We start from the raw sequence: 18181 nt of genomic DNA, 5'->3' as shown, positions 1-18181 counted from the left end.
TTGTTATGCTCGTTATCGCAGCTAGATCATCCAAAATGTGCATTTCCCTTCATCTTATAGGTTAACTAAGGGAGACCTCACTAAGCTGTATTTTTTTCAACATTTACCTTCAAGAAGAGAAAAAAAAAAGTATTTCAAATTACTAGAATAAATCTAATATTTGCTCTGGTTGTAGCCGTTTCGATTTTCCACTTAAACATGGGTAACAAGAAAGGGATGTGGCATTTCTCAAATGACTCAAGTCACTGTGTTTCTTTATTTTCACACTCCCAAACAGCAGGGACTCTACGTTTTACCGACATTTCATTCAGCCTTATACACCTACTTTTAGCTCTGAATGTACCTGCTCAAAGGTTTTTAGGAGCTGATGATAGCCCGGATATGGAGGGTACGGAACACAATACTATTGCAGCAGACTGTTAAGTGCTTGGTATTTAAAAGAAATCAACATTGCATTGAAAACGAAGGGGGAAAAATGGAGAGAATTCATCCATTGTTTGTAATATTGAGCTGCCGCTTCCCGGGGCAGGAATCCTCTTGATAAGGTGTAGGTTCTTCTTTTGTGAAAATAGGGAAGTGGTGAATCACCAGGCAGTGTTATCGGGGATAAAAAGTTACACAATCAGCATTCATTCATCAAAACCCAGAAATGAGTTTTGCGTTAAGTGTCCTGGCTACTCAATATACCCTCAAAAGACCGAATTTTCTGGTTTAACTCCCCGTAAAATTCAAAATTCAGTACACTCCAGATTCTATTTCCCAATCAATTTTATCTAATTACGAGGCAAAGACGATAATTACTGCACGTATTAACACTAAAAGCAGCATTACTGTAATTGCAGTTATCCTGACTTCCGAATCTAACAAACGAAAGCTATTTCGTCAAGGTTACATTGAAAATGCACTGACAGGAACATCAGTCTTCGGAAGGGACACGTCGGTGCTTTGTTCCACTGAAATACAGAAGCATAAAGAAAGTAACACCGCCTTTCACACACGCTGCTAAAGCACAAACGTCTCCCCAAAAGGCAGTAGCTGAGACACCGAGACTGCTGAAGAGAGACTAAGCTGGGTGATTTCGGAGGGAAGCGGCTCAGCCGAGGGAGTCAGCTCTGCATCAGCGTCTGGGACCATGGGACGAAACTGTGTTACTTCCTCGGATTTAATATCCATTTACTCTGAGACCAACGGTTCAAATCACTCTGTTTTTCACCTCTTCTGTAGAGAACCTTCTACAGAACAAGATTTCATGCCAGCTGTGCCCATTTAGCTTACAGTAAAATTTTAATTTACAATATAAACCGAAGGTTTCTCTCTGCCGAGGTCTCTGCGGCTTCACGCCGCTGACTTTCAGCGGTCGTGTTTCCCTCATTTCTGTTCCTTCTAACGGGAAACTCCGCTAGCCTGTAGGGCAGACGCCCCCCTCCCCTCCCGGAAAGAAACGGGGTGCATCGGCGGCAAATTTCGTGAGGAAAAACTCGGTTTTGGACCTTGAAGAAACACAACGGGCGCGGCGGCGGGCGGCGGAGCGGGGCTCGGCGCACCAATCAGCGCGCGCGGCGCCGCTATAAAAGGGGCGGCGGCGGCAGCGCTTCCATTGTTCGCCCGGATCGAGCAGGAGCCGACATGGCTGAGACCGCTCCCGTCGCCGCGCCCGATGTCGCCGCTGCCGCCCCGGCCCCGGCCAAAGCTCCCGCCGCCAAGAAGCCGAAGAAGGCGGCGAGCGGCTCCAAAGCCCGCAAGCCCGCGGGGCCCAGCGTCACCGAGCTGATCACCAAGGCCGTGTCCGCCTCCAAGGAGCGCAAGGGGCTCTCCCTCGCCGCGCTCAAGAAGGCGCTGGCCGCCGGCGGCTACGATGTGGAGAAAAGTAACAGCCGCATCAAGCTGGGCATCAAGAGCCTCGTCAGCAAGGGTATCCTGGTGCAGACCAAGGGCACCGGCGCCTCCGGCTCCTTCCGCCTCAGCAAGAAACCCGGAGAAGTGAAGGAAAAAGCTCCCAAGAAGAAAACAGCTGCAGCCAAGCCTAAGAAGCCGGCGGCTAAGAAGCCCGCCAGCGCCGCCAAGAAGCCCAAGAAAGCGGCAGCGGTGAAGAAGAGCCCTAAAAAAGCCAAGAAGCCGGCGGCCGCCGCAGCCAAGAAAGCAGCCAAGAGCCCCAAGAAGGCGACAAAGGCTGCCAAGCCCAAAAAAGCGGCGGCAGCAGCGAAGAGCCCGGCTAAGGCCAAAGCGGTGAAGCCCAAAGCAGCCAAGCCCAAGGCGGCCAAGCCGAAAGCAGCGAAGGCAAAGAAGGCAGCGCCCAAGAAAAAGTAAATGCTTTCGAAAAAAAGATCTTATCTGCCTTGCAGATAAACTCCAACGGCTCTTTTAAGAGCCACCCAAGTTTTCACAAAAAGAGCTGGAACTTTATTTTCTTAAATCCGTATTCGTGTACGCTTGTGCAATTCAAACCTTTTTTTTTTTTTTTTTTTTTCTCTGTTGCTGTGGCTTTTCTCTGGAATCGATAACGTTTCTGCGCTCTTGTTCCCGGGTGCCGAGCAGCACCGCAGCAGCAGAACACACCGCGGCACAGCTCATTAAAAAAACAAATCAAAACCTGTGCTTCGGTTCAAATACCTTCCCATTGGCCGCAGGAAATGGGTGCAAGCCCGAACTCCTCGGGGTAGTTGGGCGGCGCTCGGGGCGCCCCGGCTCTTGAGACGGGGGGTGGGAGTGGGGATGCTGCGGCTCCCTGTAGTTTCTCTCCTATCAGGCGGGAGGCGGAGAGCTGCTCAGGGAAGCGCCTCGGACCGCCCCCAGAGCCCGGCGGATTTCGAAAACCCCGCGCTCCGCAAAGATTGGCCGTCGCTCTTCGGCTTTTCTAGTGCCCAGCAGTTACCGGGTTAAAAAGGCGCCCCACCTTTTTCTTTAAATTCTCTTGGCGAAGAGGCCTACGAACTCCCCGGTACGTTTGTACCGCCTCCCCCAACCCCCTCCTCCCCGCGGGCTTTTTCACTTCCAGTCCAGTTTCGTCCCCGCTTTGAAAACTTTAGGGTGAGCGGGGCCCGAGAAGTCCGAGGTTTCCAGCTGCCTTGGTGCTGCCCGCAGTCCTCCACCTCGGTGATCAAATTCTCGCTCTTTGGAGCTGCCGCGCTCAGTTCTTAGCCGGGTGTTCATTTTTGCACACTTGGAACAAAAAAAAAGGTGTTTTCTGTACACGTAACAACCTAAAGCTCTGGTCACTTCCCCGGTCTCGGTTTTAGGATGCAGCGCACGCTTTTTTTACTGCGCATGCTCTATGAGCAAGGGGATTATGTGAGTATGGGGCGATCCCAGCATGTGGACGGGGATTTACTGTGTTAATGAGCACAAAGCTCAAGCAAACCTTGTCTCTCACTTTAGACTTTATAGTTCTTAGCTGAAGATACCTGTTAAATATTGTAAAAAATTGTTCCACACGACAAGAAAAGAAGTGTGCATGTGTGCAGGAATACTGAATGAACTGGCTATATTAGCTCCAGTGGTTATACTGTCCAGTACAGGAACAAAATTACCATCAAACCTAACATTCCTGTTAAACTTGTAAACCTGAGTTGGGCAGCACAGCATAGATACCTACTGGGAAAAGAGGGTGCAGTGGCAAAGAGCAAGAGTGGCCTGGGAAAAGTCATACTGTGGGGATAAGTGTAATGACATCTTTATGCCAGCTGCACCACTGGCATATCCGTCAGTAACCCTAATTCATCGTTTCTCATCGTCCTTCCCCCTCAGAGTGTGCACTGCTAGCCCTGTGGATGCCACCTCAGCTGTGGGAGAGCTGTGCACAACTCCAGACTGATTCTTCCTCAGAAACAGCTTATGTTAAATTACTAAGTCACTGCCGTGGTGTCTGATCACTGTGTCCCTCACATGGACTTCAGCAGGCTTCTCTCCAGCTAACAAGCAGATTCTTGTTCCAGACATAAGAAAAGTTGATATCCTAAGAAAAACTCAGGGCATACTATTTTGTTATCATGGCTCAAGTTTCTAGCTAACCTACTGAACAGAGGTTCAAATGTGTGATTTATTATTGCAGTGAAGAGGGAACACATCTTGCTCCTCTATGACAGTTTTTGGACATATGGTCATTAATTTATTTTGTCAAACAAGGTGCCTCGTGATACTGGGGAAAGAAAGAAAAGAAATGAGCTCTCCTTAGTATCTTCTAAGGTGTGTTGTGTGCTGGTGTTTAGTGGCTGGGCATACTTTGACAAAAACCAAAAGGATACACTTTATGATTAAATGCTAAGCTGCCACAAAATTAGAGGGAAGGTCAAAAAAAAAAGGGGGGGTGGTTCAGTATTGCAATTAATTACAAGGAAGACCTGTTTGGGGGTCAGCTGTTTATTTCACATATGTACTTAGTAAATGTCAATATCAAAAGTCTATGATGTTCCAATAATGGCAAATGAACCACTGAGTTAGATAAAAGCCTGCCTATACCAGAATAGGCTTAGCAACCTGCCAAGGATTCTCTTTAAGTTACCCCCTCCACAGACTAATACACCACTTTGTACAGATGAACACTTTTTTATGATGGGGTTACAGATTTTTCATCAGCATTAGTCACCACAAAGACCAATTGCCTGTCAGATTACCACAAAACCAGGTAACTTTCATGCATATATTTCTTCCTGTCTTCATTCTCAATTAGTGGGTTATGTTATTCCTGTACTTCTTGTGTATCTTTGTATCTTTTATGATAGTTGTTGTCAGGTGGAAGAGATTATTCTGCATGGCCTCAGCATGTCCTTGAAAAACATTAAAAAGTCTCCCTTAGGGGCTCAACTCTTAAAAACATCAAAGGTGGAATTCTATCGCAAGTGAAACCATTCCACTAATTTATTAAGAAATCTTCTGCATTTGATAGAGAAAATTGGAAGCTAGACTTCCATAAAAAGCAAACTATGTTAGTTCAGGCACAAAGATGTTTAAAATTTGTGCTGGAAACAGTGTTGATAAGGCAGGGATGTTTTCATTATTGATGAGCAATGCTTACACAGAGCCAAGGCCTTTTCTGCTTCTCACACTGCCTCACTTATGAGGAGTCTGGGAGTGCACAAGGAGCTGGGAGGGGACACATCCAGGACAGCTGATCCAAACTGACCAAAGGGGTATTCCAGGCCATACAGTTTCATGCACAGCAGAAAAAGCTGGGGGGAAGGAGAAGGGAGGGGGAGTATTTGGGGTGATGACTTTTGTCTTCCAAGTCACCATTATTCATGGCACAGCTCTCCTGGAAGTGGCTGGACACCTGCCTGCCCATGGGAAGCGATGAATGAATTCCTTGTTCTGCTTTGTTTGTGTGCATGTCTTTTGCTTCACCAGTTAAACTGTCTTTATCTCAAGCCACAAGGTTTTTTAAGTTTTGTGATTCTCTCCCTCATCTGTGGGAATGAGTGAGGGAGCAGCTGCAGGGTGCTTAGTTGCTGGCTCTGGTTAAGCCATGACAGCTGAATAAAGCGGAGAAAAAGTCCTTCCTGTTATCCTGCACTAAATAAATTGCAAAATGTAAGTTATGTACATTTCAAGACTAAGTTTACAGCTTCTCAAAAGGAAGCAGCTGAGTGGTGAAACACTTATAATGCATGGGCAGGAAGCCGGGGGACAGCCAGTGTGGAGTCTGGAAGAGTGCAACACAAATAGCATTAAATACCAGACTTGTTCTCTGCTGCTTGCATGTTGGTACAGATTTGAACCTGCTTGAATTCAGGTACAGAACCACTTTTCAGCTAGACACCCTTGACCTGGTAAGATTGCACAACAGAGTTTTTCTTCCACGAATTTCTTATTTAATATCTAGATCACAATGCACCCAGTGTACTGTTAGACATGAGGTTACCAAACTCTTTTTTCTGTGGGAATTTGAGATCCCTCTTCTACAGAACATGTTGTCAAAGCGTAATGAAGTCATCAGTGTGACTCGTCCTGGGATCCCCATTTACTCTCCATACTCAATTTTAGACAATTATTTCTAGATTTGGAGTTATGTTTCATTTTGATTTTCACTTTCCACACAGTGTTTTTTTGATCTCTTCTCACTTCCATTCCCATACAAGTTTTGTCCATCAGTCCTGCAGGACTCCTGCTGAGACTTCAGTGAAATCTCAGTGACTGCAGGATTCTTTTTCCAGTGATTTCAGGAGTGGGCTGCAGAAAAATTGAAATGTAGAGAAATAATAATAGGATTATGGTTTGCATCAAACATTGAAACTTGATCTAGTAAAAGAAGTCCCTACCTACAGCACAGAGGTGTGAGATGACAACCAAGGACCAAGGCAAGGGCTGAAGCTCACTGCCTATGGCCTGCACTGTACCTCCTATGTTATCTGTGCACATAGGGAGATGCATTGTTGATGTCAAGACAGAATGACACGGTTGAAAGAGGAGGTCCTGTGAAGATAAGACGGTCATGCTTTGGCTCTGAAGAACAGCACAAATGGAACAAAGTAATATGATCTGAATTCTGAAGGGCACATGGCCAAAAAATAATTTTTGCCTGATAAAGTCAGTTAGATATTAAATTGCATGCTGCTGCATATGCTAGTAACCTTTATGAAGTATGTGCTACAACATATTTGACTATATTACTCAATTCTCCACCTGGATCATGCCGTACATAAGAAGGAGAGGGAGATAAGTTTATGCTGTATATAAGAAAAGTAGAAATTCTACCTAGTTGGAAGGGTGACAAAAAGACCTTGGAGACAGACAACAGTCTACTCTCCTCTCCCTCCTCACAGATGGGCAGGCCTTCTTGGTAAGCTTCTTCACATTATTATTATTGTTGTCGTTATTATTATTATTGTTGTTATTATTATTATTAATATTAATAATAACAATATCTGGGTTAACACAACATTGTTGTTCTTGTTGGAGCTCTACCACACTGCATTTAGCACTGGCAATTCCGAATTAGTAGTTCTGTTGCTTCAATAAACCACACTATTCTTCAGTCTGTGATTCCACAAGTTCTTACTGAATGCAATCAGATCTATAGAGCTGAATTGTTAAACTGCACTATTTGTGAATCTGTGCTCATGCTTCTTATTTGACACTACCAGGCTTACAGTGCTGAATGTGCTGAATTTGCTCCATCAGAAATTAAGCCCAGCCATACCCAGCCCCTCTGATCTCTGAGGAATAGCTGGAAAGCAAGGGTGTTCATCTTCTGCCATGTTTCTATGCTCTTAATGCAACACAGAGGTTAGTCTATATGATTTTTGAATCTCTTCCAATGGAAATGATTAAATGGATCTTAAATTACAGTTTAATTTTATCAAAGAGACCTCACAGAGCAGATGATATTTGATGTATAATTTAGAATCACTTGTGAGCAAAGAAGCACAGGAACTCGGCTCAAAACTTGCTTCACTTTATTAGTTGTATTTCTGTCATGAGTTAAAAAACTAATGCTACGAACAAGCATGTATCTATTATTAAAAAAAAAAAAATCCTTTTCCAAATGGTTTCTGATGTTTTGCAAAGCAAACAGAGACAGGGGAAAATATTATATGTAGTCACAGATCCTTGAGGAGAAGCAGCTCATTATGGAGCAGGATTGTATTTTGAGGTTCTACCTTCATTTTATTCCATTGGGGAAAAAACCCAAAAAACAACAACAACAACAACAAAAAACAAAACCAAAGAGGCAGAAAGAAAAGCTCAGCTTTGCAGAACTGGACAATTTATCACAAGCTGTTCAGGTATGTGATTTGCCCAGGATATTCTGATAGCCTCATGGCAGGCATCTGCAAGCGGTAATAACTCCCAGGAAGACCTGTGATACAGAATCCCTGAAGTCTGATGGAGCAGCCTGAAGAACTGGATTTTCCTGGCAGAATGGGTTCGGGGAGTTCTGAAACAGGTAGTGCTAAACTGCCCTGTTGGTAACACCCTGGGGACTCCGAGAGTGGAAAATCATTCTGCAAGCATTACACCAAATGTATCCTTACCAGTGCAGGACACACCTACCTTTCTCCCAAAATCTCCTAGAAGTGACAGAAGAGATGACTACAGAGTGCCCAGTTTCTCCGGCTAGCCCGACCTCCTGCAGCAGTCCAGTTATGGGTCCCTGAAATTCCCTCCCTGAAAGGAACAAACTGGCCTCAGGAAAGATAACACCATGACCTGAGCCGTGGCATCCTCACTGCATTCCAGAAGTATCTCCATAGCCCAGTCTAGAATACTATCAAGTTCCTTGTGGAACAGAGCCTTTGTTACAGGTTTGAAATTTTAGGATGTCTCTTTCAGAGTCTTGGTATTTGTGTTGCCTCATTTGGGTTTCCTTTGCATCCATGCTGAAAAGATGGTGCATGAACATGTGTCAGATCATATTATTTTAATTTTTCAGTGAGGGAGGGGCCACTGGAACATTGATTTCTCTGCTAACAGGTGCAACACCTCTATCTGTGGTCTGTGTGAAGACAGATTGATTATTATTTAATCTTTTATTGTATCCTCATGAAAGCATACATTACGCAAAGCTGCCCAGCCAGCAGGAAAAAAACAACAATCAAGCAATCAAAAGACGTCCATGAGAGGGCAGCAAACGCTCAATACAGGAAACTTTTTTTTATCCTTCCATATATTTTTCAGGTCGAAAACGATCTACTGAATAATTTTTGCTAAATACTGCTTCTTGATTTCAAGAGCAAAATCTCAGAAAATTTTCCTCTGCTGAAGAGAGAAAACTCAGAATTAATAAATACCCGAGAAATGCAAACCCACCCTTCTTTTTAGGCATTTATTTTTCAATCTCTCTAAAAATAGCCACGCTCTTGTCTATGCCACCACAGCAGTGGAAAATACTGTAAAAATATTCCTCCAAAAATACTTTTACCTTAAAATATGAAAGAGAAATGTGTAAAATCTCGATTAGCATACCTGTACTGCTAAACTCACCTTGAGATAACATTCAGAGAGGGCGGGAAATGAAGATGTTAAAAAAATTTGGGAAGGGTAGAATTTCTCAGAAACACGATTGGACAGAATTTGCTGCAAGATTATCCATTTTAAAAAAAAAGTGCAGTAGACGTATAAACAGAGAAGCCACACAGGACAATCCATACAAGCAGGTGGAACTGAAATACGTAAGACATACATCTTTGAAAATAACAAATCAAAGCATATTTTAAGTGAATCAATAACTAGGGTGATTTTCTATGAATGAGCTTTTTCTTCTAAATGATCACAACATATCGGACCTCTAAAAGCTACACGAATCATTATAAAAAATAGACACGATGTCCCTGCTATCTGAAACCCAAGGAAGGCACCGAGAAGCGAAAGAAGCACCCAACTCATTGTGCTTCGGGGAAGGGAAATTCACACAAATCCCGCAATTTTCTGCTCGCGGGCCGCGCGAAAGAGAAAGCGGGGAACACAGGCGGGAGCCGGCCCCAAGCCCCGCCCCCTTTTCTCTGCAGTTCTCAACCAGGTCGGACCGCACCGCATAAAGTCCGCGGCGCGGGCGGCTCCGGCTCACAACAGCAGCAGCAGCGATAGCAGCGGCAGCAGCAGCAGCGCCAGTTGCAGCATCAGCATGTCTGGTCGGGGTAAGGGCGGCAAGGGGCTCGGCAAGGGCGGCGCCAAGCGCCACCGCAAGGTGCTGCGCGACAACATCCAGGGCATCACCAAGCCGGCCATCCGCCGCCTGGCTCGGCGCGGCGGCGTCAAGCGCATCTCGGGGCTCATCTACGAGGAGACGCGCGGAGTGCTCAAGGTGTTCCTGGAGAACGTGATCCGCGACGCCGTCACCTACACGGAGCACGCCAAGAGGAAGACGGTCACGGCCATGGACGTGGTCTACGCCCTCAAGCGCCAGGGTCGCACCCTCTACGGCTTCGGCGGCTAAAGCTTTTCGCTCTTACCGGACCAGCACGACAAAAACCCAAAGGCTCTTCTAAGAGCCACCTACTTTTTCGTTTAGGAGAGCTGTTACATCATTTTAGTATCTTAAGTAGGGACGCGACGCTAGGATTTTAAATCTCGAACGTAATACTATGCTTTGTTGTTGCATAAGGGTTGTCTAATACGTTGTTTTGCTGACAACAGAAATAGTTTCTGCCACGTGAAAGGCGGGGGTTTTAGTTCTCTAAATTTGTTACAGAAAAGATTTTAAGTGCTCTGTAATCAAACAAGAAGCTTAATTTTTAAACGTTCGCCGATTTAAACAATCAGAAATGTTTCTCCATATGTTGTACCTTAAATTTTGCGTTTACCTGAGTAAATCAAAAATTTGGAACGAATTTGTCGACTAGTGAAAAATTGGGAAGTTGCTCTGAGATTGTTGCATTTGATATTTCAATCCCCCTCCCCTTCATTTCCATGATTTATTTACTTTTAAATAAAAGGCTAAATCTAATACGGTTTTTTAGTGATCATTTTGGGGAGGTGGTTGGGAGGAGGAAGGGGAAGGTCTGGGAGGGAACTGGACAATAGAGGCAAATTATGAGCATAGAAGCGCACTTTTGAAAAAATGCATCAAAAGAAGCCTCGTGTGACCACTTTTCTCATTCTCACATACAAAGGGCACTCTAGTCTGGGGCTCGTTTCTAGAATAGTTTTGTAGTACTTCATGATTAAAAGGAAAAAAAACAGATTTCAACTTTATAAGAAACTTTGAAAATCATTTGGCACTCAAACAATGATATCTATAAATATTTGTGGTTATGTCTGGTTTTCTCACTACTTAATGAGTAAAGGGAAAATTAAGTAATAGACCAATACAATATTAATTTTCAATTACTTTCACCAAGAAAAGCACTAATTGCCAAAGTATTCTCATCATCACGATTTTGCTTGATGATATGCAAAGCTTTTAATTCAGAATTTCCTAGTGAAATTAAAACACGAAAAACGCGAGAAAAAAAAAGCTTAAAAATTATCTCAATCACTACAGCTTGTTGCATACTTATAGCTACGAACTTGTGTTACTGGATTTTTGGAGCACCTCTGTTTCAAGGTACCAGCCCACCTTTTCCTTTGTGGCTTTGGAAATAACGTGCCTATTCATGTAAGGTGCTCTGTAGGCACTGACAGAACATTTTCCTTCTTTTGTAACCAGCCCATAGTTAAAAAAAAAAAAAAAAAAAAAAAAAAACGAAACAAAACAAAGACACAAATAAAGAAAATACAAAGTGCAAGTATCTTAGGTCCTCCACTCGCTCCGAGGACGCTGCGATCAGAGCGGGGTCGCAGCTGCGGGGTCGAGAAGCTCCGAGCGGAGATTCAGCTGCTGCGGGCCCAGGATGGGATTCTGCGACAGCCAATGAGATCGCGCTCCTTGCGGACCAATCAGAGGCGCGGCAGCTCTATAAATACCGGCGTGGCCGGCGGAGTGCGGTTCACTGCTCGCTCTCGCTGCAGGCGGTGTCCTTGGTTTGCGATGGCGCGCACGAAGCAGACGGCGCGTAAGTCGACGGGCGGGAAGGCGCCCCGCAAGCAGCTGGCCACCAAGGCGGCCCGCAAGAGCGCGCCGGCCACGGGCGGCGTCAAGAAGCCGCACCGCTACCGGCCCGGCACGGTGGCGCTGCGCGAGATCCGGCGCTACCAGAAGTCCACGGAGCTGCTGATCCGCAAGCTGCCCTTCCAGCGCCTGGTGCGCGAGATCGCGCAGGACTTCAAGACCGACCTGCGCTTCCAGAGCTCGGCCGTGATGGCGCTGCAGGAGGCCAGCGAGGCCTACCTGGTGGGGCTCTTCGAGGACACCAACCTGTGCGCCATCCACGCCAAGCGCGTCACCATCATGCCCAAGGACATCCAGCTGGCCCGCCGCATCCGCGGCGAGCGCGCCTGAGTCTCCTGCCGCAGCCCACGTAGACCCAAAGGCTCTTTTAAGAGCCACTACATGCACATCAAAAAGAGCTGTAGCGCTGTTACAGATTTCCGTTAAAAAACACTTGGGGTGCTTTGCGAAATAGTGGAAGAGCAGGTGCTTAAGAGCACTAGACTGGAAGGAGACGAATGGGGAAATGGGGGATCAATATATTAAAGGTAAGTGATCAGAGAGCCTCAGGCAGGATGAAGGGGTTCACATCCCTGTGATTGTGATGGGTGTGACACAGCTTTGAAGAGGAAAGGGGATTGAAGGGGCTGACAGGGACGCTTCTGTGTCTGGGCTAGAGTTGTGCTCAGGAAATTACACTTTACACTGACTGGCTGGGCCAAAGCAAGGGCAGAAACTCCCTGCGGTTCAATGTGTTACTATCAAACCTAGCTAAAACAGTTTGCCTTAAGGGGGGCTGCCCCCTTAGTCCATCGATTCTTAACACCAGGAACCAGAATATGTATCTCAATAAATCAGTTTTGATTTTATCAGTTTTGATATATACTGTTATAGCTGGTCTCAAAACAATGGATAACCATGCTGATGACATAAGGCACATGAGGCTTCTTGCAGTAGGGAAAAGTACCTGAAAAGGCCAGGAAACTGATCGCAAAATACTGTAGAAAGAAATAACTTATCAAACCTTTACAGATTTGTTACCATAACAATACAAAACTGGGGCATTTTTTTCGGTGGAGGGGGTATTTTCAGTAAGTTTTATAAAAATCGTGGATTGAAAATTTACGTATTCTTGCAATAATGAGAGTAAAAGTATTTGTCTTTGAACCTGCACTTCTCCAGGTAGTGATCACAATATCTGATGTATGCTGAGTTTCAGATTTCTGTAGCCAATTCTTTAGGATTCTTCATGAGTTTCTGGAAGGACAGATGTAAATGCATCCAGCTTTCTACCTTCTAAGGACCCACCTTGGCTTGAATTCTTAATATGAGACAAGGTTAATCTAACAGAAGTCTGAGAATTAAAATAGGAAGTTAAATATTACACCTCGGATTCATAACTCAGATTCATAAGTAGGTGATGTTTCTCCAGTTATTTTTTGAACTATGTCCCTTTCTTATCTCCATCTGTGAAAATTCACATCTGGAACCTGGGATGCAAAAATCCTGAGGGCTGGAGAGCACTTGTAGGCTGCTGTTAGAACCCAGAGTGGCCACCTGTTGTCATTAGAGGTTTCTGGGCACAATTTGCCTGTTAAGAGATGCTGTGCTACTGACCCCATCTGTCAGAGACAGCACTTGGGTGGATGGTAAAAGATGGGAAAAGAAAGTGGAAAGACTTGCCAAGTGTAGCAATCAGACAACATAAAGGTTTGTTGGGGGTTGGGGTCAGTTTTTAATTTCTTTTTTTTTCCCACTTCCTTATTCTTCCTTCCCCATAAAGCGCTGAACGTTTATTGAACGTCATGGCCTGATTTTGGAACCAGCTTGAAATGGAAGGAGAATTGATACTGTAGCATGACAAGGATTTCTCCTTGTCTTGATTAACCAGCATGATGCTAGAAGAAACTTCTAACTAACAGCCTGAGGAGAGAAAGAAATATTTCAGTAGGCCATAAATGTTCCATGTTCCCTTAAAAGTCAGATAAAAGCAAAACCAAAACCATAACCTCAGTCTTTCTTTCTTCCTTCTGCTTCAGTTGTCCTAGACCATATTTAAAACTAACCAGGAAAAAAAAAAAAAAGAAATAAACTCAGTATTATTTCTACCAAGCAGCACTGTACCAATGCTGTAAGATCCTACCCAGTCCCTTGTAGCAATTTTACTGGATTTCACTGATACACAACCTGAGAACACAGACAAGATATTAGCTCCTTACCAGTCATAATGAATCATTTTCTCATTCACTTTTGAGAGCAGATTCCACAGCCTGGTGTCAGGGAAGGCTCTTTGCAGAGCCTGGGTGTGCATTTAAGCAAGCACCAGCGACCTCTGATGATTTATTTACAATTGTAACACTTCTAAGGTTTTAGCAATTTTAACCTTTGCTAACCTCGAATTTGGGCCTTGTTACAAAGTTTAAGTCAGAAATAAATTGCAAGTACGTAGCAATAAGTAATATCAGGATGGTGCCTACTGAAGTCTTTGAGAGTAGGCAGACATATGGTTAATTTTAACATTATAATAATATAATTCCTTTTAAATTACACTTATATAGGCACAGTCTCTGTATTCTTCCAACAGGAGAATAAATTCTCACCCCTTACTCTGCAAGTGGTGATGTCCAAACAAAAGGATAGAAGAGAACAGAACCATTTCAGCTAAAAGAGATTTACAGTGATCATCAGTTTATATTATTTAATACACCATATACTATTATTGGAACTGCAGAAAAGCAATGCCAGGTGGTACTGAGGCAGAAGGGAGTGAGAAAGAGCCAGTGATGGATGGACCTGAGATGAATTAAAATTTGTGAGCGGAAAAAGAGCCTATGAAGGTGTGTATACAGGTATATAACATGTACATATATGCGTCTATATAGACTTTCATACCTACATCACTATGCTATGAATATTTCTTGTATATACTGTGTTTACCTCGTGTATTTTTTCAGAAACATACCATACCACATGAAACCTCTTACAGGGTCCCCCACATGCTATAATCAAATACTTGAATTTTAATTTCAGAACAATTTGGCTGGTAACATTTACAGAAATGTTTCGGATAGGCCGAAGTCCATTGTCAAGGACAGAGGAAAAGATGTTGTGACAGCAAAGAAGCAAAATCAATAGTAATACAAGTGCTTTATTTGTGAATTTATAGAAAACTTGACCTCTCTAAAATGCTAAAACAGTGACAGTCTGCAAGGCTTGGCACAACGAAAAATTGAACTGAAGGCCTACTGTAATTTCCTGACTTCAAGGTTTTATTGAACCAAGTGAATTCTGCTAAGTGTTGACCTTTGATCCCCCCATGCATGTTCCTCTAATGACTCAGTTTTCTTATCATCAAACACAAAACACTTCTCTTTAATTCTTGAAACAGTACAAGCCTATTTGCTACAGGTCTTCCACTGGCTAAATCTGCCAAGCCTTGACAGCCACTTTCTTTTCCTCAGCTGATGTGGTCCCAAACAAAAGCCACACAACTTTCCCTGTGGCAGTGCTCTCCATGTATTGCAAATAAGACTATTTTACAGTAAACGGGGACGGGGGTCCGGGGGCAGGAAGCGAGAGGGAGGGAAAAGAGAAAGAGGGGAGGGAAAAATACATATGAGTTTTCTGTCCTAGTCTGATATTTTTCATTTGATGTATCTGAACACTTACTTGCTTTGTGCAGTTTATTCGTTCAGTTGAATTTGCATTTGCAAGCACCTCACTAAAACAGTACACAACACTGTCTACAACAATCACGCAGCCTAAGGTGAATATTTAAAATTCTAGGCACGTTTACACTGGAATTGCAATAACCTTGAAGAACTTCAGAAACACTCTCGTGCAAGTATAAGAAAGGCTGTGTCCCAACTCTCTTGTGCAATGTAGTGGCTCTTAAAAGAGCCTTTAGGGTGTGGGAGAATTTCAGGTTCACATACAGAGGACCTGTAGGAGACTCAGGCGCGCTCGCCGCGGATGCGGCGCGCCAGCTGGATGTCCTTGGGCATGATGGTGACGCGCTTGGCGTGGATGGCGCACAGGTTGGTGTCCTCGAAGAGCCCCACCAGGTAGGCCTCGCTGGCCTCCTGCAGCGCCATCACGGCCGAGCTCTGGAAGCGCAGGTCGGTCTTGAAGTCCTGCGCGATCTCGCGCACCAGGCGCTGGAAGGGCAGCTTGCGGATCAGCAGCTCCGTGGACTTCTGGTAGCGCCGGATCTCGCGCAGCGCCACCGTGCCGGGCCGGTAGCGGTGCGGCTTCTTGACGCCGCCCGTGGCCGGCGCGCTCTTGCGGGCCGCCTTGGTGGCCAGCTGCTTGCGGGGCGCCTTCCCGCCCGTCGACTTACGCGCCGTCTGCTTCGTGCGCGCCATCGCTCAGAGGGACGCCACAGGAACAGCTCGGAACAGAGACAAGGAGAAATGGAATCCGCGCGCTGCCGCGGCCGCCTCTTATAGACTGTTCCTGCTCCCTGATTGGCTGCCAGGAATGCGCCGTTTCTATTGGCTACTTTCAAATTCGAAAAGCCCGCCTCGAAAGCGCGCGCCTTCCCCAACGGCTGCCCGCTCTCAGCGCCCCACTGTATCGCCCCCGCCGCTTTTGTTTTCGGGGTGGTTTGTCCCTTATCACAATTTTTACAGTCTACCTCAAAAATGAGACATTTAGGGAGAAGTGTTTGAACAGGAATTGAGAAATTGCAGATTATGCTGAGCTGAATGCACAGGAAATTCGGTTTTTTTCTTAAAATGCCTTTTTTTTTTTTTTCCTAAATAGGGATCATAAAGGTATTTTGGGGCTTGGATTTTGCTACTGCCGGGTGCGTGGGGTTGTGCATTGTGGTGGCGGGGTGGCTCGGGTCCCACGTAGTGTAACTTCCATCTGGTTGGGTAAATGCTTTGGGATCAAAATTAATTGCAAACGAAAGCTTTCTAATGCAAGAGAGTGCTTTCAAATGACGGACTCTTTCAGCCTGCAAAGTATTCTTAGGTTGTTGATGCAGTACAGCAAGGCATAAGGTGAATTTTCCTTTTTCCTCACTGTATACATCTGCAGTATTTCCCTCTTCGGGCGAGTTGTCGTTGGAGCCCAAGCAGAGAAGGGCTTTCAGGTTTAAGGCTGACACCAGGTACGGAGGACAGCTCTGGCGCCCCAAATTAAAAGAAAGGGTATTCCTAACCTTAAACACAGCGGATGCACAAATAATGGACAAGTCCTACACACCACAATCAGGGCACAAAGGGGGTAACTAACATTGAAAAGGGACTTAGTGAGCTGCGATATGCTCACACAGCATTACAATAGACGTTAACATCATGTAAATATGATCTACTTCTGCTACTGTTTACACAGTACAGTGGAGAATCCCCCCACAGACGAGATGCCCGCAAGAAGGCGAACACATGCCGTTAAGCCGTCAGCACGAAAGAGGAGACACCCTTAAGGTCGCTTTTTTATTTAGCTTTCCTATGCAGCAACTAAATAGATATAAACTTTGAACGTTTGAAAACCAGCATTCTATATTCCCCAGTAGTGCATTTTATACTAATTATCAATAAACTTTCTGCGGCTGTAACAATGTATTATCAACCAAAGCATAAATTTAAAAATATATTTAGCAATTCAGAAGTATTTTGCTTTTCTTTTACCAACTTGAAAGCAACACAGCTCCTTTTCGGTTTAAGTGTGCGGCTCTTAAAAGAGCCTTTGGGTTTTTTTCGTGCTGGTCCGGTAAGAGCGGAAAGCTTTAGCCGCCAAAGCCGTAGAGGGTGCGACCCTGGCGCTTGAGGGCGTAGACCACGTCCATGGCCGTGACCGTCTTCCTCTTGGCGTGCTCCGTGTAGGTGACGGCGTCGCGGATCACGTTCTCCAGGAACACCTTGAGCACTCCGCGCGTCTCCTCGTAGATGAGCCCCGAGATGCGCTTGACGCCGCCGCGCCGAGCCAGGCGGCGGATGGCCGGCTTGGTGATGCCCTGGATGTTGTCGCGCAGCACCTTGCGGTGGCGCTTGGCGCCGCCCTTGCCGAGCCCCTTGCCGCCCTTACCCCGACCAGACATGACGCTCCCACCGCTGCTGCTGCTGTTGTGAGCCGGAGCCGCCCGCGCCGCGGACTTTATGCGGTGCGGTCCGACCTGGTTGAGAACTGCAGAGAAAGGGGGCGGGGCTTGGGGCCGGCTCCTGCCTGTGCTCCCTGTCGCGTCACCGATGAGAAAACATCGTTCGCTGTTACCTATGCGGGGGCTGTAAACTCTGGCAAGCAAACCAAAGTATAGACCTTCTCCACGAAAAGAATCCCAACTATGTAGGTGTTCATACAGTTGGAAAAGTTTTCCCCCCCTCCTCAGATTTGTATAAACCATTTGTATATGTGTGCGTATTTTATTTTGTTGCGCTGGCCGGGGTTGTTGTGAATAACTTCAAATTCTCGTTATTTTCATGCTGTTCACTGATGCTTTTGGTTTATTAATATTCAAAGTGCTATAAACGTTTCTTCAAAATGCTTAATGTTTTGAGATCGCTTAAAAGCTTTAAGAAATTTTCCATAATATTTAATTATATTGGTTTCTTCATTTTGATTTCCACCTCCCATTTCTTAAATATTCCAATTTTACTTAAGCAACTTTTTGTCTGTAAACACATGTTAACCGGAAGGTGGAATAGAATCTTTTTTATATTATTAAACTTAAATTATTTTTTGACTTCTGCTAATTTTGCTCATTTTGAGTTACTT

The 18181-nt window shown here is 45.1% G+C and overlaps 5 protein-coding genes across 5 annotated transcripts; 3 read left to right on the top strand and 2 right to left on the bottom strand.

The window, feature by feature from the left end:
* The first annotated feature begins 1610 nt into the window (after window positions 1-1610).
* Window positions 1611-2658, top strand: LOC138103322 (histone H1.03). The gene has a single exon (XM_069001545.1). It carries the CDS (start codon window positions 1627-1629, stop codon window positions 2305-2307), a length of 681 nt encoding a protein of 226 aa, XP_068857646.1. The 5' UTR covers window positions 1611-1626; the 3' UTR covers window positions 2308-2658.
* Window positions 2659-9489: 6831 nt separating this feature from the next.
* LOC138103335 (histone H4) lies at window positions 9490-10378 on the top strand. Its single transcript, XM_069001571.1, has one exon. The coding sequence runs from the start codon at window positions 9557-9559 to the stop codon at window positions 9866-9868; it is 312 nt and encodes a 103-aa protein (XP_068857672.1). The 5' UTR covers window positions 9490-9556; the 3' UTR covers window positions 9869-10378.
* Window positions 10379-11380: 1002 nt separating this feature from the next.
* Window positions 11381-11891, top strand: LOC138103329 (histone H3). Its single transcript, XM_069001558.1, has one exon. It carries the CDS (start codon window positions 11402-11404, stop codon window positions 11810-11812), a length of 411 nt encoding a protein of 136 aa, XP_068857659.1. The 5' UTR covers window positions 11381-11401; the 3' UTR covers window positions 11813-11891.
* A 2352-nt stretch (window positions 11892-14243) lies between these two features.
* On the bottom strand, window positions 14244-15876 carry LOC138104695 (histone H3). The gene has a single exon (XM_069003925.1). The coding sequence runs from the start codon at window positions 15823-15825 to the stop codon at window positions 15415-15417; it is 411 nt and encodes a 136-aa protein (XP_068860026.1). The 5' UTR covers window positions 15826-15876; the 3' UTR covers window positions 14244-15414.
* A 1012-nt stretch (window positions 15877-16888) lies between these two features.
* On the bottom strand, window positions 16889-17522 carry LOC138104694 (histone H4). Its single transcript, XM_069003924.1, has one exon. It carries the CDS (start codon window positions 17505-17507, stop codon window positions 17196-17198), a length of 312 nt encoding a protein of 103 aa, XP_068860025.1. The 5' UTR covers window positions 17508-17522; the 3' UTR covers window positions 16889-17195.
* Window positions 17523-18181: the final 659 nt, after the last annotated feature.

This window comes from Aphelocoma coerulescens, chromosome 1A (assembly GCF_041296385.1).
Source record: "Aphelocoma coerulescens isolate FSJ_1873_10779 chromosome 1A, UR_Acoe_1.0, whole genome shotgun sequence".
Classification (NCBI taxonomy): domain Eukaryota; kingdom Metazoa; phylum Chordata; class Aves; order Passeriformes; family Corvidae; genus Aphelocoma; species Aphelocoma coerulescens.
This window is presented reverse-complemented; position numbering and strand designations above follow the sequence as displayed.

Excerpts from the sequence above, each read along its gene's own strand:
- LOC138103322 (XM_069001545.1), top strand. The coding sequence starts at position 1,627 with ATGGCTGAGACCGCTCCCGTCGCCGCGCCCGATGTCGCCGCTGCCGCC.
- LOC138103335 (XM_069001571.1), top strand. The coding sequence starts at position 9,557 with ATGTCTGGTCGGGGTAAGGGCGGCAAGGGGCTCGGCAAGGGCGGCGCC.
- LOC138103329 (XM_069001558.1), top strand. The coding sequence starts at position 11,402 with ATGGCGCGCACGAAGCAGACGGCGCGTAAGTCGACGGGCGGGAAGGCG.
- LOC138104695 (XM_069003925.1), bottom strand. The coding sequence starts at position 15,825 with ATGGCGCGCACGAAGCAGACGGCGCGTAAGTCGACGGGCGGGAAGGCG.
- LOC138104694 (XM_069003924.1), bottom strand. The coding sequence starts at position 17,507 with ATGTCTGGTCGGGGTAAGGGCGGCAAGGGGCTCGGCAAGGGCGGCGCC.